Source organism: Colletotrichum karsti (genome assembly GCF_011947395.1).
Source record: "Colletotrichum karsti strain CkLH20 chromosome Unknown Scaffold14, whole genome shotgun sequence".
In the NCBI taxonomy this organism is placed as follows: domain Eukaryota; kingdom Fungi; phylum Ascomycota; class Sordariomycetes; order Glomerellales; family Glomerellaceae; genus Colletotrichum; species Colletotrichum karsti.
Genome location: NW_024065914.1, coordinates 466,716 through 491,603, shown reverse-complemented (window position 1 = coordinate 491,603; position 24,888 = coordinate 466,716). Strand labels below are relative to the sequence as shown.

At 54.4% G+C, this 24,888-nt stretch overlaps 5 protein-coding genes across 5 annotated transcripts; 2 read left to right on the top strand and 3 right to left on the bottom strand.

The window, feature by feature from the left end:
* Positions 1-1,400: 1,400 nt before the first annotated feature.
* On the bottom strand, positions 1,401-1,846 carry CkaCkLH20_05088 (uncharacterized protein; the record flags this gene model as incomplete). The annotated part of the gene is made up of 3 exons (XM_038887807.1): positions 1,401-1,520; positions 1,578-1,734; positions 1,800-1,846. 3 exons carry the CDS (start codon positions 1,844-1,846, stop codon positions 1,401-1,403), a joined length of 324 nt encoding a protein of 107 aa, XP_038746849.1.
* Positions 1,847-6,171: 4,325 nt separating this feature from the next.
* On the top strand, positions 6,172-7,161 carry CkaCkLH20_05087 (peroxin 11C; the record flags this gene model as incomplete). The annotated part of the gene is made up of 1 exon (XM_038887806.1): positions 6,172-7,161. One exon carries the CDS (start codon positions 6,172-6,174, stop codon positions 7,159-7,161), a length of 990 nt encoding a protein of 329 aa, XP_038746848.1.
* A 262-nt stretch (positions 7,162-7,423) lies between these two features.
* Positions 7,424-8,390, bottom strand: CkaCkLH20_05086 (uncharacterized protein; the record flags this gene model as incomplete). The annotated part of the gene is made up of 2 exons (XM_038887805.1): positions 7,424-7,855; positions 8,079-8,390. 2 exons carry the CDS (start codon positions 8,388-8,390, stop codon positions 7,424-7,426), a joined length of 744 nt encoding a protein of 247 aa, XP_038746847.1.
* Positions 8,391-9,468: 1,078 nt separating this feature from the next.
* CkaCkLH20_05085 (eukaryotic translation initiation factor 3) lies at positions 9,469-12,179 on the bottom strand (the record flags this gene model as incomplete). The annotated part of the gene is made up of 3 exons (XM_038887804.1): positions 9,469-10,734; positions 10,821-11,770; positions 11,828-12,179. The coding sequence occupies 3 exons, from the start codon at positions 12,177-12,179 to the stop codon at positions 9,469-9,471; spliced, it is 2,568 nt and encodes an 855-aa protein (XP_038746846.1).
* Positions 12,180-13,051: 872 nt separating this feature from the next.
* Positions 13,052-20,792, top strand: CkaCkLH20_05084 (pre-mRNA processing splicing factor 8; the record flags this gene model as incomplete). Its single annotated transcript, XM_038887803.1, has 4 exons — positions 13,052-18,146; positions 18,211-18,298; positions 18,351-18,387; positions 18,438-20,792. 4 exons carry the CDS (start codon positions 13,052-13,054, stop codon positions 20,790-20,792), a joined length of 7,575 nt encoding a protein of 2,524 aa, XP_038746845.1.
* Between the last annotated feature and the right edge of the window lie 4,096 nt (positions 20,793-24,888).

The window sequence follows — 24,888 nt, the reverse complement described above, 5'->3', positions numbered from 1 at the left end:
TGGCTCGCTGCAAGAGAGATGATATCAAGCTACAGATACTCTTAGAGTGCGCGGCTTTGAACGAGCAACATGGCCCCGGTGTGATTAGTACACTGGCTCAGCGAGGAGAATATCTCAAGCCGAACGCGACCTCGTTGACGGCAAGTGATTTGTTTGGCGCATTGTTTCAACTACCAGAGTATCTCAGGCCAACCGCGACTACGTGGATTGCTAGTTCTGTCAATCCAGTTAGCGGCCCGCAGGTTAGGGAAGCACTCCTTGACATTTGGGGTATAACTTACCTAGCGGACTATTATGGCATACGTTATGCATTCCAGACGCTGATCAGCGAAGACCCCTTCCAATTCGGCCATATCTTGTACAATCAGCAGCTCGGCTCCGTTTGGGAAATCTTAGGTCACCCTCCTATGTTGTCAAGATCGCATTGTACAGACGAAGGTTTCTTCTGGAGGGCTATCTCTCGTTATCGACGCGGTTTTACTTTTCTTTTTGCTTTATCTATTCCTGCCGCAGTGCTGATGGTTGGCGCACGATTTGTTTATGATATGTACAAGGCTGTCCGTTTAGTTGTTCAAATTGGTATCGACTCCGCTTTCCTTTCAACCTTTCAGCTCGCTGTCATCTTCATTCACTGTCTTGTAACAATTCGGAGGGGTTTGGGAAGACTGAGGTGTCCCTTAGTTCCAGCAAGTGATCGGGGGGATGTCTTGAAATGGGGGGACCGCGAAGTGAGATGCTTTCTAAAGCATAAGATCGCTAGTGCATATCTAACCTATGCCCGGTTGCGCGAAGTTGTAGTGAAGAGATTCTCATGGTGGTTTGAATTCAAGATGTTTGTCAGAGAAGTCATGGAGAACTTGTTGTTGCTTTTGGTGTCGGCACTGGTACTCTGGCGCAAAATGTCGAGCAACAAAAACAGCTGATGTGTTTCGTCGCATTAGTCACGCATTTGTTTAAGCGTTTAAGTTCATACTCATTGTCTGAGATATTTTGGTTTGTATCTTCCTAGATATCTAACACTTCAGCCAAAGTATTCTGCGACTATATCCCATTGAAACATAAACATGATCATTCAATTCTGCTTGTCTTTGTTCCCGTTGGTTTATTTGTTCAGGGCTTGCTCGACTGTAAGTAGTCTGACTGAAATGGAATCTCCTCGTTGCAAATTATACGGCTACTCCCAACGATGTTGCCAGTTATTGAATACAGACTGAGTAGAAGCAGAAGACGGTCTCCCGCATTGTACCGAATGGCAAAACTTGCCACAGTTAGGTGCTCTGACTGTAAGCCAAATCTCATGATATTAGACCATTTTTGAATTAGAACTAAGCAATGACTCCATCCATGCATCTTTTACAAGAGGAAAATTCATGTCTCCATCGTCATCCACCCACAAACTCTTAGTTAGCAGCACCGTTGATGGCGCCGAACTGGATGCAGTACTCCTCCCACTCGTCGCCGCCAATGTGCTTGCCGGGGGAGTTGCAGGTAGAAACCTCAGCGTCGTCATCCTTGACACCCTGAAAGCTGATGTTAGCACTCGAATTTCGATCTGGTGTTCACGCTTCGCGACTTACGAGGTAGCAGTCGGGGCAGGTGTCCCACTGCTCGTTGCCGGTGTGGCGCTCCTTGTAGGCACCGCAGGCGGCCTCGGTGGCAGCGATGTTCTTGGGGTCAGAGTCCTTGAGACCCTGGGAGATACACCAAGAAGCGGTGTGGAGGTTGGCAACGGCGCTGTAGATGAGTTAGCAGCCATTCATTGTTGTCGGTGGAGAGAAGAGAAGTTGACTTTCACTTACCCAGTGGCGCAGGCAACGGCGGCAATGAAGATGGTAGAGAACTGCATTTTGAAGGATTTGGAGTTATTGATTATGAACCTGAAAAGGTAGTAGAAGTTGGATTAATGAGTGTGAGTTGTTAAGTTAAAGAGTGAAGTGTGAGTGAGTGGATGGTGATGAGGATGAGAGAGGTGTTGATTCGGAGGACGAAGCCTCTCTATTTATCTCTGAGACATGCACGCAGACTCCGCGGCGATGCCTGCGTGAAGCTGTCATAGTACCCCTTTCGGCCCACGATCTTTCGGTCACTACGAAAGCCTGACCCGCCCGCCGTATGCTGACGACGTGGAGGCTCAGCTGCGAACATTCGAGCGCTCGATCGCAAGGTGACATTGGGTCCACAAGGCTCTTTGCATGACTAGAGGTCCCCGAGCAAGGGACGTCGAAACCCCACAAGCTTCCCGTGGCCCCTTTATGAGAGCGCCTCCCACATAGCGGAAAACCGTATGGCTGGTAATATCATTCATGCTTTTCTACTATGGTGCTGGGGAGATTTCCGCCTACGTTCTGCGTTGGCTTGGCAGCCGATCTATGACCATCTTAGGATCGCGGCTTGATACTACAACAGGTTCTCGGACAAGTAGAATGGACAGCATCACCAGGATATGCCACCATCGCAGCACGACGACGCATGCACAGATCTTCAAAACATAATCTACCAAGTCCACAATTTGAAAACCTTTCACAAGCACTGCAATGTCGAAACATCGAGAGGTCAAAGACCGATACGTATGCGGTGACGAACACCCACGAGTAATTCAGATCATCCCATCTTCCAAGAAACATGAACAGTTCATCTGAAAGTTGAGAACACAGCCGCAATCAACAACGCGGCAAAGTGGGATTCCATCACGTCCGTGATCCTGGTATACGTGGAAACTGTGGGGGTCATCCGAACTGTCTCATTCCACTCGACAATGCCAAAGAGCCTTACACATTGATGCTTCTTGCGTACGGTTAAAAACATGCTCAAATCAAAGCGCGTCTACCTCTATACAAGCTTCCCACTAACCGCGGGAACTAAAATTAGACTGGTAGGCATTCTCACGTCATGTCCAGATGGCGGGGACGGCATATTCCAGGGAGTCCCCCCTTTTTTCGCAGCTGAGCAGAGCCGGCTCCCGGAAACACCGCCCCCCGCCGGAGGGGTGACCCGGGGCGTCCTTTTCGGAGTCGTCCGTGCTTCACGGTATGTGGGAGACCAACGCCGCAACTCGGGGCGCAACACCCGTGAAGCGAAATTACACGTTCAATGCAGGTATTCCCGTCTAGGGCTGGAGAGACGATAGCAGATCCGAATTCGGCAATGGCGCCAAGAAGATCAACTTTGCGGGGTGATTCGAATCAAGATAGAGGCTGTTGAGGAGTCGGCAGAACGTGCCGTGTGCTTGGCTGATGCTATTCAGCCTTCCGTCAACTTCGTCCCGAACATCCCAGCACCGTCCGGCCCCGCTGGGTCTCCGATTCCACTTGGGTCTTGCCGGCACGGGCATGCCGCGATGCCAAGCTGTCATCGGGATACCGTACGTTTCAGCTTGAGTACAATAACAATTTTCTCCTTGGTTGTCAAGTTTCTGTTCACTTATATTTTGGAGTCCGGCGTTGTTTTCACGGCCGTTTTGTGTGAGCTTGCCAATCTCCTCTCAAAGCACCTTCAAAAACCCATCATTGAGCTGATATACTTCGTATCGTTAAATTTCTTTGAATACTTCTTCACATTGAACTGAATTCAAGTCTTTTGATATGAGTACTGAGTATAGTACTACTTCTGTTCACCTTATGGTTTACCTATCCTTTGTTGCTTGGCCCCATAAGGGTTTGCCTCTCTATGAGTACCTCAGCTTCGTGTCGTTGAAAGTTCGACCATCTGGCGCGACATGAGTCCGACAGTTTATGGCGGCAGTGCTCTTTGCGATTTCATCAAGTGCAAGGGCATGCATACATATGGCTGAGTTCTTTGACTTTCGTGCAGCAGCAAAGATAAACTTGGTCAATATGCTAGGCAACAGAAGCCTGCTTCAATTTCAGCCATTCGATCGCACATCACTCCAATTCGGACGCAATTTTGTTGTTAGCCAGTGATGAGACCTTTCCATACTTCTACATGACAAAGTTTTTCTCACAGTACATTGCAATATACAGTGACAGGAGACACTCCATCAGCATCCTGCTTTCACTACCAGAAGGACACCATCAGGACGTTGGGAAATGAAAATCTGTCCCACTTCTTTGAATGGTGGTATTTGACCCTCAAGACTCATCACTAATCACATTCGACGTCTCTTTTGATTGCCTCTTGAAGTCTGGGAAAGAAACGCGTACTCATTGAGTATGGCGAGCCAAACAATGGGGGTGGCGGCATTGTATTGCGCAGAAAATTGCAATAATTGAAGGATGGGAAAGGGTGGCTCATAAAATGCTCCCTTCATCAAAACATCTACTTCATGGAATGAATTCCTGATGTAGACTACGTATGATGTCTTATTCTCCTCGTTCTAGCAGGTGTGTTTAGCCGGCTCTGAAGGAGATTCTAGCCATTAACCCATTGCGTCTTTCACTGTACTTCATCACAATGAGTTATTGTACAACCTGAACCCGTAGTAGCTCTCAGTATTGATGGAACAACTGGATAAAAACAATTTCGAACAGTTTATATAAGCTTTTTGTAATCGTTATGGTGAAATTCTTAATGTATCTTGATTTCTCCTGGTGATCATGGTGTTGTCACCTTGAAACCCGGACTGCCAGCATAACGGATAACACAATTAGTACAGTCAACGCGACTGTGCAGACTGAATGAATTACTAAGGTTTTCGTTTGCGCAAATACTATAGTTATAATCACTGCTTACAACTCAACGTGGAATGCTGCTCCTTGATCAGAATCTCGGTGATCACGAAGTTGCAAGGTCCTAGGTAGGCAGGTGAAGACTTAGCAGCCAGATCTTTAAGTGTAAGAAAGTCGTTTTTAACCTAAGTCTGAGTCTTTGCTTTGCAGAGGAAAAAAATATATCTCAGCCTATCTCATATCAATCTGGGAGGAAAACCAAAAAGGGCCCTGGATTCTGTGAAGGAAACTATCACTCTTCACCAATACTATTCTCAGTCTCAGACGCGTCGATATTATGTCTTTTCAGCCAGTTCATTTTAAAGTTTCGCTTCACAATTGCGGTTCTATGCTAATGATTCGTGTGAGAAGCAAAGGAATCATGAGTATCGGAAACACTGTGACGTCTCCTTTCTCCCCCTAATCACTGTGTGAGAAATAAGAAAACTCCCTCTCTACGGTAAGTGCACAACGGGTCCGTAGATTCGGCGATAAGATGGGCGATAAGATAATCAGGACGTCTACCTTTGGTAGACAAGAATTTCACCTGCATATGGCCGTATGGATTGTCTGTGGGCTTCTTGACTGATAAAACGGTCATGAATCCAGTACATAAGCTAGCTCGAGCTACCTACCTTACCTCAACTTCAAACTTTCAGCCGTTCGCAACGGCTCATCAACCGTCAAACGCTCGAATTTAGTGCGATGCAGCAGGCTGCAGTGTGAGCCCTTAACAAATCCGATCTGATAACGGCCCAAATCTGGGGCGTCTCCACAAAGAGACCCGCGCTTGCCGAATCAAAATGTACCGAGGTCGTCATCCCCGATCCGATCCCTGCTTCGTCACAAACATGAGCCGAATTGACCGCCGCGGCACATCGGTAAACGGACTCGGCGCTGGCACTGCTGCACCTCCCATTCCTTGGTTGTGTCACCTGTGCCGTCAGTGGTGTGCTTGCCTCGTTCCCGCCGCTTCCTGCCGAAAAAAAGCCTCTTCGGTCGGCTCTGCACTGGCACCTGCTGGCTGGTCACCCCCCGTCGCCCAGCATCCACCTCGGCGCATGAACATGGCTAATTTCAACAACCGTTGAACGTCGTTCTGCAGCAGCTTTGCCAGCCGCTCAACTTTTTTTTGGTGGTGTTGCTTGGGATTTTATTGTTAGTGTGCCGCTTACCCAATTCCTCCAAGACGTCTTTTCTTCCAAATCCCACCGGGGGAAAACGAGGAACATCGAAACTGCGTCAATTATCAACCACACCCCCAGCACAACTTACGTCGTGCTTCACAAGCTACCGATTGACGTCGAACGAGAGCCCACAAGTCCAGGTTTCTCGTCTCCGATCCTCGGGATAAAGCTTTACCACCGAGCTCCAAAAGCTTTCCGCAACCCTCGGAACCGCTCCCGTGAGCTTTTTTTTCTTCCTCTTCCTTCACACCTACACCACACCACCAGAAGGGGGCAGGCACCTCGACGACGAGCAAGACCAAATCAAAAGCCAGCCCGTCATGTCGACAGAAACAGCAGACCAGGCGCCCGCCGTCTCCGACCTCCCCTCCGGCGACCCGATCAACCCTCCTCCTCCTGCTCCTCCGTCAACCGCGAGCTCGAAACCACGAGCTCCGAAGCTCCCCCTGAAGCTCCTCCTCGCCCTCTCCCCGACCAACGTCGACTCCTTCGTCGCCCACCTGACGCGCTGCTTCGCGACCCCCTCCGGCATCGACGTCGTCCTCTGCTTCATCTGCTACACCTCCCGCTTCTCCGCCTCGGCCCTCGACGCCCTCTACGCCTCCTCCCTCCGCCGCTCCGCCCGCCGCCTCGTCTCCCTCGCCCTCTCCCTCCCGCCCGACGCGACCATCCTCCTCTCCACCGCGCCCCCGGCCTCCGCCGCCGCGACCCTCGCCTCCCGCGCCGCCGGCCACCTCCGCGCCCTCGCGACCCTCACCAGCGAGGCCCGCACCATAATGCGCCTCTGGGCCCTGCTGCCCATGTACCTCTGGCTCCGCCGCCTCATGACGGCCCCGAAGCCGACCCCCGAGGAGAAGGAGAAGCGGGACGCCAGCGGCGCCGCCTTCGACCGCGCCCTCTCGTGGTTCCAGGTCACCGCCTGCATCCTGCTGCAGTCCCTCGAGAGCAGCTCCTACCTGGCCTCCAAGGGCGTGCTGCCCATGACCCCCGCCCAGCAGGGCACGGCGGCGCGGTGGAGCGTGCGGTTCTGGTCGTGCTTCGTCGGGAGCGAGCTCGGCAGGCTGCTGGTCGAGTACCTGCGCAGGAGGAAGGCCCTGCAGCAGGGCGCGGTGGACGTCAAGAGCGCCGAGTACCGCGACTCGCTGGACGTGTGGACGCGCACCCTCATGAGGCAGGCGTCGTGGTTCCCCCTCACGGTGCACTGGAGCATGGACAAGGGCTTCGTGCCGGAGATGGGGATCGGGTTTCTCGGAAGCATTCCCGGTATCGTGCAGATGCGGCAATTATGGAAAGAGACCGCGACCGCTTGAGAACAACCTTGAACGAGAGGCGACGAGGAGAGTTCGACGTAGATGTCCGACCTGATGGCCTGTCGGACACAGCTTGCATAGATGAAGACAAATGGAGGCCATACCTGCGAGATAATTCTTTAAACGTTAGATATCATACCGCTGGGGTAGAGCCCCCCGCGGAAAGTAAATACGAGCTCAGATATGTTATGATCTATCCAACCCGCACGCTATGCGATGCCCATTTCCAACCCAAAAAACTCCAAGAACCAAGGCCTCTCTCTCACATGGGCATGTTCCGAACCTCCTCCATGGTCCAGTACCTCCTCATGTTCTCCGCGCCGAGCGTCTTGACCTCCTGGTCGAGGTGCGTCCAGAGCACCCCGCCCCAGCTGTCCATCTTCTCCCGCAGCACGGCGAGCTCCAGCTCCGTCTCGCGCGAGCGGCACCTGCGCAGGTAGTCCTCGAACTGGTCCATGCCCTTGTGGATCTGCCTGTGCTGCTGGAGCAGCTCGGCGCGGCCGCCGCGGAACTCGGGCATCTTGCGCGCGAGCATCGGGAACACGAAGCGCTCCTCGATGCCGTGGTGCGCCGTGAGGTGCTGCGCGAATTGCAGGCCCGTGTCGATGAATTGTTTCAGCGTCATGTTGCGCGGGCGGTGGCCCGACGTGGCGGCGTCGTGGAGGATCGTCCATTGCGCGCGGAAGTGGTTGTGCTGGATGTCATGTCAGTTACGATTTTCTTTGCATTGTTTTTCTTGCTTGGATTTTGTGTTGGGTTGTCAATTTGTTCGCATCTCACGCCCTAGAGCTGTGTCTCACGGATCTCGAAGTGAGACATCAAGCGTTGGTGACGGTGGTGGGGGAGATGAGAATGGTGGCGGGGCATGAGAAAAATCCCAAGATGAACACGAGCATGAAAGCGGCGCGCGGTCTTACAAAGTAATCCATCTTCTCCGCCATCTGGTTGTACACCCTGAACTCGGCCGGCGACAAGGGCGGCAGCTCAGGCTGCGCCGGGGCGGCATCCTCTCCTTCGCTCTTCGTAGGCGCAGCGGCCTGTGGTTGTTCCTCGGCGGCGCTCGACATGGCGAAGCCTCGTCTCCCAGAAATGATCGAGGGAAATGGAAATCGCCTGGCGCTGTTGCTGAACAAGAACTTGGACGTATCGGGAAGTGTTCTCGAAGGGTGGGTGCAGAAGAGGTTGGGATGAACCGAGAGAATCTTCCGGGCGAAGTTTGCCGTTCTCATTGTCTGGTCGAGGGTGGTGAACAACCCGGGATGGGGGCTTCAAGAGGTTTTATTTCAACACATTTTTGGGAATCGCACGGCCTCCCCTTCCCCTGTTCGCCCGCGGCGGGTATGCTAGACCGTTTTCAGATATCCAAGTCTGCCTGGACAAGGTCCGGTAGGATAAAAACTCCATGTCAGATGTGGGATGGGGGAAATCCAGGAAGTACACCGCGCGGGAGATCCTCTAGACGCGCGCGGGGCTCAAATGTCGGACTGGACTGCGAATGTGGCGTTTTTGGCTTGTGCGTTGGGAGCCGCGAGGCAAATCAGAGGCTTCATATTTGTCACTTGAACATTATACTAGACAATAAACAATCATTCCATTTGGGCTTCTGGAGAACCTAAACTTCGTAGAACACTCAAATGCGCTGAGTCTGGGACTTCGGAGGTGTTCAGTTTCTTCAGAATTTTCTAATACGTCTCGTGTGGTTGGTCAGTCGTCTTCTTACTCAGCTCTTTGCAATCCCGAGCCAGCGGGATGCGGGACGCCACATGCTGCGAGGGGGACCCATCGCGACTCGCTTTCTTGGGTCTTGGGGCGAGTGCACCGCGCGCGGATCGGGTGCGGCTATCCGGTGTTTCTCCGCTCTGCTCCGCTCCGCCTAGGACCCTGAAGCACCTTCTGCCGGAGACTGGACGCATCGTCTCGTTCGGATAGAAACCGACTCATTAAGTAGACACTGAGAATCATGGCCATGCTCATGACAAAACAGCCCAGACTTTACTGTGCTACTGCTGATTCCCCACAGGCGCAGGTTTCTCGTATCACGTGTGCGAGATGGACTGCTGTTGTTTGTGGTTAAGGAAGCTCTCATCGTCACATTTACCAGGAAGTTTCAAAGAATGTGCCAATCATCATACATTTCACATTCGCCAAGCTTCGTAACCGCACAGGTCATGACTCTATCAGCTTCTATTCCCTGAAGCTACGAACACCTACCAGCCCAAAGTTCGATTCTTCTGAACCCCGCGGCCGGTAATTTTGATTAAGCAACCAACCGTAATGCAGATACAAGCGTGAAAACCCCATTCCTCTTTACCCCCGAACCGCCGCACCCAGCGCACCGCCCGTGAACTGGGTACCGCCAGCCTGCCTTTGGGTGGCGCCGCCCGTCCTCGGGCCGCCGCCGCCTCTGCGCGCGCCGCCCCTGCCGCCGCCGCGTCCGCCGCGTCCGCCCTGTCTCTCGAACGCGTTGGCCGAGCCCTGGGTGCGCTGCTCCAGTGTCCTCTCGTTGGTCTCGATGAGCGCGCTGGCCTTGTCTGAGAGCGCGAGGGCCAGGCTCTGCAGACGGCTGAGCTCGACGCCCTTGCGGAAGATGACGGTAGAGGTGACCTGGTCCAGGGAAGCGGCGAGCTCCTCGTGGCTGATCATCTTGCTGACGACGGCGAGGACCTTGCTGGCGTCCAGCTCGAACATGTTGCTGAGCGTCTCGACGGCGAGGGTGTCGTAGAAGGGGGCGTAGGTGAAGAGGTATGTGCGCAGACCCTCCTCCTGGATCTGCTTGGAGAGCATCGTCTTGATGTCGTCCGTGTTGGGCATGAGGTCCCAGATCTTGATGCTGTGGATGAAGTTGGTGGACTTCTTCCACTCGCCGGCGGCGAGAGCCTTGGAGGCCTGCATGACGTGGTCTCTCGTGTTCTCGGGGGGGCCGGTGAAGATCTGGCGCTCGTGGTACTCGAGCATGCGACGGTACGTCTTGCTGATGACGCGCTTCTTGACGTCGGGGGAGGAGCCGGTCTGGGCCAGCAGGGGGATCTCGAGAAGCATGCTGCAGGTGAGGTAGACGCACTCGAGCAGCTCGAGGTTGATGTGCATGTGGAAGGGGAGCTGGCGCTGCTTCTCCAGCTTTTCTTGCTCTGGTGAGATCTGGTTGTATCTCTGCATGACGACACCCTGAGCGAGAAGCTCCTTCTGGCGCTGGCTGCCGCAGATCTCCTGCAGGGTGTTCTGCGCGTCGTAGACGAGACCCTTGCGGAAGGCGCAGAGGCCGACCTGGACCAGAGTGCGGTTGTAGAGAATCTGGGAGGTAACGTCGAAGTTGGGGATGTTCTCCTGCAAGTGGGACATGAGCATCATGTCGCGAGCCTTGTAGTACTCGTCGTGAAGGGCGAGGAAGTAGACTTGGCACAGCATAGCGCGAGCACGGAGGATGCCCTCGGCGTTGCTGAACAGGTAGTTGCAGAGAACGTTCACGAGGTTTCCGGCGTCCTGGGACTGGGAACGGGGAGTAATCGTGGACTCGACGCTGGAGGTGACGGTCTTCCAGCAGTTGTCCTCGAGGATCTTGACGACCTGGGCAGGCTAGAGAGAGAGTTAGCGGATGTGCTGCGGAGGACGTTACTAGGGAGGCGTGCCTTGAAGTAGACGTGCTCGAGGCGGCGAGTCACGATACGGTTGATGCTCTCTTGAGGAATGTCGAGCTCGGTATCCTTGCGGAGGTACTCGTAGTAGAGCTGGCCACGGAAGACGGCGTTGTAGAGGGCACCCTCGTCGGTAAGGCGTTCGATGTACTCGGAGGTGTGGGGGTCGATGTTTTGAAGGGAGCGGGTGAGCTCATCGTCCAGACGCTCGACGTAGGAGACAAGGCTTCCGGGAACCTTGATGTACTTCTGGCCCTTCTCCAGGGCAGGGGGCTTCTCATCATCATCCCACTCCTCGGCGTTCTCAACAACGACGTAGTCCTTGTTGGCCTCGAGAATATCAATCAGAGAGGTAAGCTCCTTCTCAGCAGCCTTCCAGTGCTCGAGGGGCATGTAGGAGGCACCACCGGCGCCGAGGTCGAAGCGGGTTGATACCAGGGTAAGAAGGACGCGGATCTTCTGGTAGGGGGTGTTGGCGATCTCGAAGAGCTTCTCCATAATCTTGATCTGCTCCTGTCTGTCGGTGTTCTTCTTACCGCGAGTCTCCATGATGCTACGCAAGTGCTTGAAGATGCTCTCGGGGGTGAACTGCATCGCGCGGCCGTGCTTTCCGACAGTGACGAAATCGTCGACGTCGTCGCCCTCGGCAGCCTCCGCAGGGGTGTCGATGAAGCGAGCAGTCTTCTTCGGCTTCGCCGCGGGCTTCTCTTCCTCCTCCTCGGACTCCATGAAGGCATCGTTGTCGGCACGGTACGCATCGACCTGGGTCTGGTGGTCCTTGACAATCTTCTTGATCTTCTGCTTGACGGCGTTCAATCCACGGTTGGCGGTGGCGTTAATCGTCTTCTTCGGGGTGACCTTATACTTCGCGACGGCCTCGTTCATGTCATCCTCCAGCTCGGCGATCGCCTTGATGTAAACCTTGGGGATCTTGCCATCTTGCAGTTTTGTGACTTGGCGGTTGAGCTTGTCGAATTCTGCATCATCGTATCAGCGCATGTTGCCGGGTGCGGAGATAACCCATCACGTCTTACCTGTGGAAATAGAAGCCCAGTCTCCAATCTTCTTGCCGTTCTCAATGAGCTTGATGGTTGACTCAAGCTCCTCGATGCGCTTGTCCTTGGCACTCTTGACCTTTACGCGCTCCTCATCGTCGCTGTCTTCGCTTTCCGACGAAGCATCGCGAAGGAAACGGTTGGCACCAGACTTTTGTCCTCCCTCGCTGTCGTCGGAGTCGTCGGAGTCGTCGTCATCCTCCTCCTCCTCCTCGTCAGAGTCTTCCTGGTCCTGCTCCTCCTCTTCCTCCTCCTCCTCGGAGTAAAGCTCCTCCTCGTCGGAAGAAGAGTCAGTGGAGCTGTCGTCTCCGCCGCGGAAAAATCGAGACATGCTGGGCTATCGCTTTCGGTTTGTGTAGGCGACGATTTGACTGATGCGACTGGGAAGCGCGGGGTTGTTGTCGTCGATGACTTGTCACGGGCTGGATCAACCTCGATTCGAGAGGGGCTCAAATTGTGATAAAGAAATTTGAATTTTGGTGGGGGATTTTGGGGTTTAGCGAACGACAGCTGGCAGCACGATTTGCAGGTGGCAATGGGGGGCCGACAAGGTCGACTCGCCGCAGTGAATTAAATTTTGGCCAGCCGCTGAGGTTCTGACAGGTGGCAGGGTGATGACCCACTCAAAAAGTTTCACTAGACTCAGAGCTGCCCTTGGGCTGACTGACTGTGTGCGGGCGGTTCTGCTGCGGAGATACGAGTGCTGGCTGGAATGACTCAGCTATCGGTGCCTGTCCAGTCACGATACGCCACCCCAGGCCGACTGCCTCCCGCCGGACTATCATCTCCGCCGACGCCGGGCGATGCAGGGCCCGGCCGCCTCCGGGTCAATGGTCCCATCTGCAAGTCGCGCCCTCACGTGAGGCAGTCAGTCCCAATCAGGCTAGCGCATTTACGCCTCCTTCCTCGTCCTGGGGAGAGCTGCATACCCAAAAAATTCGATGGCGCGGCGAGGTTCATTGTCGATGAACTCATCAACCTTCGCCTAATTTTCAACAACATCACGACACCGGTCATCGCTGTGAACTTTTGCGGGACCAGTCGACCATTTTCTCATCTGCACGCAGCTTCTCACCGATTCATACCATCGAGGTCGATTGCGCTGCTACAACTGAAACGACTTTCGCGTCTTGAAAGTCGCGACTGCGACTCCTCGACTTCGACGAGATCCCACCCACGAGACTAGTCCATCATCGAGTCGAGATGTCCTTCCCACCACCACCTCCCCCTGGATGGGGTCCTCCTCCGCCGCCGCCCCCTCCTCCATCCTCATCGCTTCCTCCGCCTCCTGCTGCACCAGCACCTCCTCCGCCTGGGTATCGCCCCCCGACCGATCCTCAAATCGCCAAGTTCGCCCAGAAGAAGAAGGAATGGCTGCGGAATCAGCGCAATCGCTTCGGTGAGAAGCGCAAGGGCGGCTTTGTCGAGACACAGAAGGCAGACATGCCGCCAGAGCACTTGCGCAAGATCGTCAAGGATATTGGTGATGTGTCGCAAAAGAAGTACACCAGTGACAAGCGCAGTTATCTGGGTGCACTGAAGTTCATGCCTCACGCCGTCATGAAGCTTCTCGAGAACATGCCGATGCCTTGGGAGTCGGCCAGAGAGGTCAAGGTTCTCTACCACGTCAACGGCTGCCTGACATTGGTGAACGAGATCCCAAGAGTCATCGAGCCGGTCTTCTTTGCGCAGTGGGCGATGATGTGGACGTTTATGAGGAAAGAAAAGGCCGATAGACGACTGTTCAAGCGTATGCGATTCCCTCCCTTCGACGACGAAGAACCGCCACTGTCATGGTCCGAGAATATCGAGGACGTCGAGCCCCTCGAGCCGATTCAGATGGAACTGAACGAAGACGAGGATGCTGCTGTATACGAATGGTTCTACGACCACCGACCCCTGCTCGATCACGAAGGAGGCCACGTCAACGGCCCGAGTTACAGAACATGGAACTTGAACTTGCAACAGATGGCCACTCTCTTCCGATTGAGTCGACCTCTGATCTCAGACGTGGTGGACAAGAACTACTTCTACCTCTTTGATTTGAAGAGTTTCTTGACAGGAAAGGCACTCAATGTCGCCCTCCCTGGTGGTCCCCGTTTTGAACCCCTGTACAAGGATATTGATCCCAATGACGAGGACTTTGGAGAGTTCAATGCGATTGACCGCATCATCTTCCGCAACCCGATCCGAACCGAGTTCCGTGTGGCCTACCCCTACCTCTACAACTCGCTGCCTCGAAGCGTTCACTTGGCGTGGCACTCGTACCCTCAGACGGTATTCGAGTACTCGCAAAACCCTGACCTTCCTGCATTCCACTTCGATCGCAGAATCCACCCTATCTCGTCTCGCGCGGTCGCGCCGAAGAATCTGACTGTGAGTCACGAAGATGAGATTTTCGGACCAGGCAACAACAAGGAGCCAGAGGATGATGCGTTTGAGCTTCCCGCGGACTTTGAGCCTTTTCTCGAAGAGGAGGATTTGTCCAACGAAGATACCGCATCCGCGATCGAGTTGTGGTGGGCTCCTTTCCCGTTTGACCGCCGTTCAGGCAAGATGGTCCGCGCTCAGGATGTTCCTCTCATCAAGCAGTGGTATTTGGAGCACCCTCCTTCAGACAAGCCTCCTGTCAAGGTTCGCGTGTCTTACCAGAAGTTGCTGAAGAACTTCGTTCTCAACGAGCTTCACAAGAAGAAGCCCAAGGCGCAACAAAATCAGAACCTAATGCGCAACCTCAAGCAAACAAAGTTCTTCCAGCAAACCACCATCGACTGGGTGGAAGCAGGTCTTCAAGTCTGTCGACAGGGTTTCAACATGCTCAACCTTCTAATTCACCGGAAGAACCTCACCTACCTTCATCTCGACTACAACTTTAATCTGAAGCCCGTTAAGACCTTGACCACCAAGGAGCGAAAGAAGTCCCGTTTCGGAAACGCATTCCATTTGATGCGTGAAATCCTGCGGTTGACGAAGCTGATTGTAGACGCCCAAGTGCAGTACCGACTGGGCAACATCGATGCTTTCCAGCTGGCGGACGGTATCCTGTACGCTTTCAACCACGTCGGCCAGCTCACCGGTATGTACCGTTACAAGTACAAGCTCATGCACCAGATTCGTTCGTGCAAGGATTTGAAGCACTTGATTTACTACCGCTTCAACTCTGCACCCGTCGGCAAGGGTCCTGGTTGTGGTTTCTGGGCCCCAGCTTGGAGAGTCTGGCTCTTCTTTATGCGTGGTATCATTCCTCTTCTCGAGAGATGGCTTGGTAATCTTCTGTCCCGTCAGTTCGAGGGTCGTCACAGCAAGGGCGTTGCGAAGACTGTCACCAAGCAGCGTGTTGAGTCGCACTTTGATCTCGAATTGCGTGCCTCCGTCATGGCTGATTTGATGGACATGATGCCCGAGGGTATCAAGCAGAACAAGGTCAACACCGTCTTGCAGCACTTGTCTGAGGCCTGGCGATGCTGGAAGAGTAACATCCCTTGGAAGGTACCTGGTCTGCCCGCGCCTATCGAGAACATCATCCTTCGTTACGTCAAGGCCAAGGCAGATTGGTGGATTTCCGTTGCTCACTACAACCGCGAGCGTATCCGCCGTGGTGCAACTGTGGACAAGACTGTTGCCAAGAAGAATGTTGGACGTCTCACCCGACTGTGGCTCAAGGCTGAGCAAGAGAGACAACACAACCACATGAAGGACGGTCCTTACGTCTCGTCCGAGGAGGCCGTCGCCATCTACACAACTACCGTCCACTGGTTGGAGTCTCGCAAGTTCTCTCCAATTCCCTTCCCCAGTGTCTCATACAAGCACGACACCAAGATTCTCATTCTCGCGTTGGAACGCTTGCGCGAAGCATACTCAGTCAAGGGACGCCTCAACCAGAGCCAACGCGAAGAATTGGCTCTTATCGAACAGGCATACGACAGTCCCGGTACAACCTTGGAACGAATCAAGCGTTTCCTGCTGACGCAGCGCGCCTTCAAGGAGGTTGGCATTGATATGAACGACAACTATAGCACCATCAACCCCGTTTACGATATCGAGCCGATCGAGAAGATCAGTGATGCCTATCTCGACCAGTACCTGTGGTACCAGGCCGACCAACGCCACCTGTTCCCTGCCTGGATCAAGCCTTCTGACTCTGAAGTCCCCCCTCTTTTGACGTACAAGTGGGCCCAGGGTATCAACAACCTGGACAAGGTTTGGGAGACTGAGAACGGAGAGTGCAATGTCATGATCGAGACGGAACTGTCCAAGGTCTACGAGAAGATTGAGTTGACCCTGCTCAACTCGCTTCTTCGTCTGATTATGGATCACAACTTGGCGGACTACATCACGGCGAAGAACAACGTCCAATTGACGTATAAGGACATGAACCACGTCAACAGCTACGGCATGATTCGTGGTCTGCAGTTTTCTGCTTTCGTGTTCCAATACTACGGCCTTGTCCTCGACCTTCTTCTCCTCGGTCCTCAGCGTGCCAGCGAGATCGCAGGCCCGCCTCAAAGCCCCAACGACTTCCTCCAGTTCCGCGACAAGGAAACGGAAACGAGACACCCTATCCGTCTGTACACTCGTTACATCGACAAGATCTGGGTCTTTCTGCGGTTCACTGCCGATGAGTCACGCGATCTCATCCAGCGTTTCCTTACCGAGCAGCCCGACCCCAATTTCGAGAATGTTATCGGATACAAGAGCAAGAAGTGCTGGCCGCGAGACTCGCGTATGCGTTTGATGAGACACGACGTTAACCTGGGCAGAGCCGTGTTCTGGGATCTCAAGAACCGTCTGCCCCGTTCGGTCACGACGATTGAATGGGACGACAGTTTCGCGAGCGTCTACAGTCGCGACAACCCGAACCTTCTGTTCTCGATGTGCGGTTTCGAAGTCCGGATCCTGCCCAAGTGCCGGAACCAAAACGACGACTTCTCTGTGAAGGACAGCGTGTGGTCTCTGGTCGACAATACCACCAAAGAGAGAACAGCTCATGCATTCCTCCAGGTTACGGAAGAAGACATCCAGAAGTTCAACAACCGCATCCGCCAGATTCTCATGTCTTCTGGATCGACGACGTTCACAAAGATTGCGAACAAGTGGAACACTGCTTTGATCGCACTCTTCACTTACTACCGTGAAGCCGCTGTCTCGACTGTCAGCTTGCTTGACACCATTGTCAAGTGCGAAACCAAGATCCAAACGCGAGTCAAGATTGGTCTTAACTCAAAGATGCCTTCTCGTTTCCCTCCGGCTGTGTTCTACACTCCCAAAGAATTGGGAGGTCTGGGCATGATTTCCGGCTCCCACATCTTGATTCCCGCCAGTGACAAGCGCTGGTCGAAACAGACCGACACTGGTGTCACCCACTACCGCGCGGGTATGACACATGACGAGGAGACTCTGATTCCCAACATCTTCCGTTACATCATTCCTTGGGAGGCCGAGTTCATCGACTCTCAGCGCGTCTGGACGGAATACTCTCAGAAGCGCATGGAGGCGAACCAGCAGAACCGTCGTCTCACTCTGGAGGATCTCGAGGACAGCTGGGACCGCGGTCTGCCTCGTATCAACACCCTCTTCCAAAAGGACAGAAGTACCTTGAGTTTCGACAAGGGTTTCCGTGCCCGTGCCGAGTTCAAGATCTACCAGCTCATGAAGAACAACCCCTTCTGGTGGACCAGTCAGAGACACGACGGAAAGTTGTGGAACCTCAACGCGTACCGAACCGATGTTATCCAAGCCCTGGGAGGTGTTGAGACCATTCTCGAGCACACTCTGTTCAAGGCAACCGGTTTCCCGTCCTGGGAGGGTCTCTTCTGGGAGAAGGCTTGTCTTGCCAAGGGAACAAAGCTGCTGCGTTACAATGGCAGCGAGGTTGCTGTCGAGCACGTGAAGGAGGGCGACCTGCTTCTTGGACCTGACGGTAGAGAGCGCCGTGCCTTCAACATTGTCAGTGGCACGGATCGTTTGTACCGCATCAAGATCGGAGGCGGCAAGGAGGACCTTGTGGTCACGCCAAACCACATCCTCGTTCTCCATCGGGAGAAGGAGACGGGCGGCGCGGAAGGCTACGACACGGTCGAAATGACGGCCTTTGACTTCGCGGCGCTGGACGAGGCCGAGAGGCGCCATCTTCGGGCTCCCAGGTCTACCAGCTTCAAGCAACTCGACCAGCCAGAAGTGCACAACTTCGCTATTGAAAGCATCACTCTCGAGACCGAGGCCACGGAGTGGGCTGGTTTCAAAGTCGATGAAGACCAGCTCTACCTCCGACACGATTACCTCGTGTTGCACAACAGTGGTTTCGAAGGCAAGTAACTCCCACTGCACGCTTATAATGACCCATGACTAACTTCTGAGTACAGAGTCGATGAAGTTCAAGAAATTGACCAACGCTCAGCGATCCGGTCTCAATCAGATTCCCAACCGTCGCTTCACTCTCTGGTGGTCCCCGTAAGTCAAACTACTGAAACTGGTCGAGGCCCTGCAGCTAACACGAGTTTAGGACAATCAACCGCGCGAACGTCTACGTTGGTTTCCAAGTGAGTCACGCCTTCTTTCCATCTGGCCGAATTCTACTGACAAAAATAAGGTCCAACTTGATCTCACAGGTATCTTCTTGCACGGAAAGATCCCAACGCTCAAGATCTCGCTCATCCAGATCTTCCGTGCCCATTTGTGGCAGAAGATCCACGAGTCCGTCGTCATGGACTTGTGCCAGGTCTTCGACCAGGAACTGGAATCACTCGGTATCGAGACGGTTCAAAAGGAGACGATTCATCCCAGAAAGTCGTACAAGATGAACAGTTCTTGTGCGGATATTCTGCTCTTTGCCAGTCACAAGTGGAACGTCACCCGACCCTCGTTGCTGTTCGACACCAAGGACGTTATGGAGCCGACTACGACCAACAAGTTCTGGATCGATGTTCAGCTGAGATACGGCGACTACGATTCTCACGACATCGAAAGATACACCAGAGCCAAGTACCTCGACTACACGACAGACAGCGCCAGTATCTACCCCTCGGCCACCGGTCTGATGATCGGTATCGATCTGGCCTACAACCTGTACTCTGCCTACGGCATGTACTTCCCCGGTCTGAAGGTGCTGATTCAGCAGGCTATGGCCAAGATCATGAAGGCCAACCCTGCGCTGTACGTCTTGAGAGAGCGTATTCGCAAGGGTCTGCAACTTTACGCCTCTGAGAGCAACCAGGAGTTCCTGAACTCCCAGAACTACTCCGAGCTCTTCAGTAACCAGACACAACTGTTCATTGACGATACCAACGTCTACCGTGTGACCATTCACAAGACTTTCGAGGGTAACTTGACGACTAAACCCATCAACGGTGCCATCTTCATCTTCAACCCCAGAACCGGTCAGTTGTTCTTGAAGATTATCCACACCAGCGTTTGGGCGGGCCAGAAGCGTTTGGGACAGTTGGCGAAGTGGAAGACTGCAGAAGAAGTGGCGGCCCTCATCCGATCGCTGCCTGTCGAGGAACAGCCCAAACAGCTGATCGTCACACGAAAGGGTCTGCTGGATCCTTTGGAAGTGCACCTGCTCGACTTCCCTAACATCTCCATTCGTGCCTCCGAGCTGCAGCTTCCTTTCCAGGCCGCGATGAAGGTCGAGAAGTTGGGAGACATGATCCTCCGCGCTACCGAGCCGCAGATGGTCCTTTTCAACCTGTACGACGAGTGGCTCAAGAGCATCTCTTCGTACACCGCGTTCTCGCGTCTCGTCCTCATCCTGCGTGCGCTGCACGTGAACCCGGACAAAACGAAGCTCATCCTCCGGCCCGACAAGACGGTCATCACCCAGGACCACCACATCTGGCCGACGCTGTCCGACGAGGACTGGATCAAGGTCGAAACGCAACTCCGCGACCTCATCCTCAACGACTACGGAAAGAAGAACAACGTCAACGTCTCCAGCTTGACGAGCAGCGAAGTCCGCGACATCATCCTCGGTATGGAAATCTCCGCGCCGTCCATGCAACGCCAGCAGGCCGCGGAAATCGAGAAGCAGCAGCAGGAGCAGCAGCAGCTGACGGCCGTCACGACGAAGACGCAAAACGTCCACGGCGAGGAGATCATCGTCACTACCACCTCCCAGTTCGAGCAGACCACCTTCGCCTCCAAGACGGAGTGGCGCACCCGCGCCATCGCCACCTCGAACCTCCGCACAAAGGCGAACAACATCTACGTCTCCTCCGTCGACAACGACGCCGACGACGTCACCTACGTCATGCCCAACAACATCCTCAAGCGCTTCATCACCATCGCCGACCTCCGCGTCCAGGTCGCCGGCTACCTCTACGGCTCCTCCGCCCCCGACAACGACCAGGTCAAGGAGATCAAGTGCATCGTCATGATCCCCCAGATCGGCGGCCTCCGCAACGTCCAGCTGCCCCAGCAGCTCCCCCAGTCCGAGTTCCTCGAGGGCATGGAGGCCCTCGGCGTCATCCACACCGCCTCCGGCTCCGAGCTCCCCTACATGTCCGCCGCCGACGTCACCGAGCACGCCCGCCTCCTCGACGCCCACCCCGAGTGGGACAAGCACGACACCGTCACCGTCAACGTCGCCTTCACGCCCGGCTCCGTCTCCCTCTCCGCCTGGGGCCTCACGCCGCAGGGCTACAAGTGGGGCGCCGAGAACAAGGACACCGGCAGCGACCAGCCGCAGGGCTTCACCACCACCATGGGCGACAAGCGCAAGCTCCTCCTCAGCCCGCGCTTCCGCGGCTTCTTCCTCGTCCCCGAGAACGGCATGTGGAACTACAGCTTCATGGGCTCCGCCTTCGCCGGCATGGAGAAGAAGCCCATCCACGTCAAGCTCGACACTCCCCTGCCCTTCTACAGCGACCAGCACCGTCCCGTCCACTTCCACAGCTTCGCCGAGCTCGAGGACATATGGGTCGACAGGCAGGACAACTTCGCGTAAGCGTGGTGTGTGGAGTTTCAAGTGCTATTCACGCATGACAGAGGATTCAGACGGACGGGATTGGAAGTGGTTTTTTTTTTCTTATTTTCATTTCAATCTTGGTTTATTTAGATTGGGAGACTATAATTCGAGCAAAAAAGGGAAAGAAAAGGGGGGGCAGCGGCTACGATACGAACAAACCCAACTACGAGTCGGCGTGAAGGAGATGACCGAAGTGCGACGGAGCAAGGGGAGGAAAGGAGGAAAGGGAAAGAAGGGAAAGGTGGAAGGAAACTGGGATACGTCGTATGTGTGTGTGTGTGAGAGTGCGTGTGCGATTAGTCTGGGCATGATTTTTTTTTTCTTACCCTCTTCGGCGTTGGGCAAAAGGTGGCAGGCCCCGTTTTCCTCGGGGGTTTCATTGAAACCAAAGTGTACTTTTTTTGTCTCAAAAAACACACATTTTTCTTCACACGTCCCCGTACTCCTCATTCAGATCACAATGCTGCGTCGTTTGACTCGCCGTCAAACTTGGCGAAATCGCCGAATGTGTCTATCGGATCGTCGCGTCGGTCGTGAGTGATCGTGACGAAGCCCCGTGTGTGTTCGTTGGTGTTTGTGTCAGTGATAAGTTATTACCACGTCGGCTATAGATGATTGCTATTTTGAAAAGTGCACGCGCGTCAGTGGTGATCCCAAGATCTCCCGATATAGTCGCAAGTATGATCTCCGTTCATCGCCTTTCGTCCTCGCTCGTTCCTGCGTCCATGTTCGCCGAGGACGTAGTCGCCGACCACGACGAATCTGCCTCCAGACCCGGCATCTCGGGTCCGTCCGGTCCCAGGGCAGCCCGTCCTCCTCTCTTACACGTCACTCTATACCTATCCATCCCATCCATCGACGGACAGCCGCGGAAACGGAGTTCGTCCTTGCCCGGTCGGTGACAGCTCATGACAGCACTGGGCATTGTTTTACCTGTTTTGACTACACGAGCCATTTGGCATTGACAAAACACTGCGGCTGACAGCTCACATGTCGTTTTGACTATTTCCAAACGCATGAAGTAGAATGATTTCTTTTTTTCCCTTCCTTTCTCGCTTAGGGGAGGGGTGGCTGTACTGTACGTCGTGTCGTCGTCCCGGGAATTTGTCATTGATGGGGCAGGAGACGGGGGCTTAAACGATCGGGGACGGGTCCCAAGACGTCAGCAAGGGGCCTTGCCATCCCCTCCCAGAGAAGAAGCTGCATGGAAGCCTTGGTTTTGAAGATCAAGAAGACATTCGAACAAAAGTTCGTGTTCTATTCACGGGCATACACAAACAGCGACCCTGTCGTGCGAGTGTCCCATGCAGATACGGGCGGTGGTTGCCGAGAGCGGAGGGATCTTTTTGGAAAACGGCCATCGCTACCGTCCAGAGCCTGTAAGCGCGTTCAAGTGGTATTCGGCACTTCTCGAGCGTGTAAGTGCACGACGACACCGGATGAAAAGGCAATGACGATGACATCGAAGGGGTGGCAGTTGGTAGCAAGACGCCCTCGGCTGTTCCCTCGTCTAAGATGGTAGGGAGTAGCATGCGTGACGACAGACAGTCGCGTCTTGTGGCTTTCTGCTGGCGTTGACTGTGGAGTTCATGTCGTTCATCGCGGGTGGCCTTTGCCATGGCCGTGTATCCGCCGCCACACTGGGGCCGACGGTAGATTCTTTTTTGGTGTTTAGCGATGTCTGTTCCTTCTATCTTCGGACGACAGTGACTGCAAATGGCAAGGCGGCGGGAAGGCCGTTGAAGATGGTGGGCAGTCTAATCGCTGATTCAGCGGGGTAGATGGCCCGCGCAAATTGGAGATTTCATGCATTAATGCGACTGGGCGAGTTCAAAACAGGGTTCCCCTTTTTGGGAGGGGGAGGATTCCCAAAGTTCAAGGTCGATGCGATGGGAAACGCGTTGTTGGGTCGATCTGGAGAGGCTAGTTGCCCTGTGGATATTGCCGCTGGAGCGGCAGATTAGCAAACGTCCTTGGGACCGAGATTGGGTCATAATGGGCGATATGTCGGCAGCGTTGTCGTGTTATTGGCATGGGAAAATGGGGGCTGTTTCCGTGCCTCTCGGGCCTTTTTGTCTGTGTACTGCTCGTTATTGCGGCGATGGAACGAAACGTCATCGAGGTGCGACATCCTTGGAGATGGGGTCGGGATGGGCTTAAGGTGCGGCTGATATTGACGATTCATTCCGCGTTGGGTATCTCTTGGCCCAGGCCATTGGGAATGGGGGCTCTTCCCAGCAAGCTCGTTGGACGAACAAGGGTTCGGGAAAAGAAAAGAAGGGAAGAAAAAAGTGGCGAGGTGCGGATATTTTTGGTCGTGGAGATGTGGCTGCTTTGGGGGACTTGATTGGCGATCGGCCAGGTCGACGCCGCAAACGAGCAGACGTGGAATGAGCCACAGGGCGGCGCATGAAGACGTCGAAATGACTTCTGGGTCAACCCCCGTCGGCCGAGTAGCAAGATGCACTGGATCGGGCGACTTCTCCAGTCGGGACGAACTATTGAGCTTGGAGGGTGGAGATGAAGCATGTCCGGAGATGGCTCTGGCTTTGGCTTTTGGTTCTGGCGGTTAGGGTTGAAAGGGGCGCGGCAGTTACGAGATGGCGAGGTGGAAGTGGCCATGTTCGTCTCGGCATGGTCGCCGTCGTATGGTATGGCGGCGGTTCTCGTTTTCTCCTTCCAAAACCCAATGCGAGGCTTGGGTGCGGCGGCTCTTTCTGTAGGGCGCCCAAAAGCGTAAGTGGCGCAAGGTAAATCAAACGTCGTGAAGAGGGGCTGTCGCGGATCTCAGGAGACGCTCGGAATCGGAGGGCCGAAAGACTCGCGACACAGTTGCTGGTTTAACGTTCAGGTCGATGGCGGAAGAGCGGCGTAATTTCGACAGGGCTGGTTTCCAAAGGATCCCCGACCAAAGAAAAAAATCGACGACCGGGTCCCTTGAGCCAGAACTGGACCGAACGTCAGCATTGCTCTCCAGAAATTTCAAGGTTGACCTGTTGTGAGGAAGAAACCCACCGGGTTTAGTGTGAGTTGTGACAGCTTCAGGGACCCCTTCCCAACTCTGTCTTTCCTGGGGCACTCCCCAACGGCCTTCTCCAAAAGTCAAGAGTCCCAAACGCAATAAGGCCCTTGAGGATTTGTGGGGGCGCCTGGTGGACGGAACGGACAGCTAGCCCGACCCGGGGAATGGGCTAGGTTGAGACCCTGGACGTGTAGAGTAGCGACTTGTGAGACCTGCCTTGTGAGACAGTCAACGCACGACGGCGGCTCTGTGGTGTGGCACAAGCTACATTACTGAAGCAAGAGGTCTGGTGGTTGCAATATGCGGGGTGTTGGTAGGCGGTAAGCTAGCTACCTGGTAAAGTGGTAAGCATGTAACGTAAGTTACCTACCTCAAGCTCAAGGTACGGCAGGGCGGTAAGGTCTTGGTAAGGTCTTCTCCCGGGGCCATGTCTGCAGTGAAGCGACCGCATCCGCCGACCGACCGCCCAAACCGCCAAGGGCTGGAGAGGGCATCAAGCTTTGGGCTGAAGCGCGACAACGGCCGATGAGGGCTCGCAGGGCGAGACAGGGGCACCGCTGTCATCTGACAAAGGTTGATCGTATGATGTCGTCCTTTTCGCTTTTTTGGCTCGAGGACGGGGAGGAGCCCCTTTGGTGAGACCAAGGTCGACAACGGAGTTCCTGGGATGGTACTTGGGATACAGGCACAACGCCGGCTGTCATCCGGTGTGTACCGACGGTCCGGACTCACGGGCAGCAAGAAGGTTTTGCGGCGAGTTCGGGCCCTCAGACGAGTGGGAGAGGATGATCCCAGCACGATGTAAGAGCGCGAAAGTGTAAAAATCAGCCAAGACGAAGGCCGAAATGTCGGAGATGGCGATGCGACAAGTGGATGAAGCTGTGACGAGGTGCTGAATAAAGTACCGAAGTGTAGTGCGAGGCAGGTATTCGTATGTTGCTGCAGCAGTCCAGACCTCAAGCTCGTCTAAGTTGCTGTCAATCTTGCACTACCCAGCGCCTCCTACCTTGGGCCGAAGAGCCGAGATTCAAGCCATGCAATGCATGCTTGGGT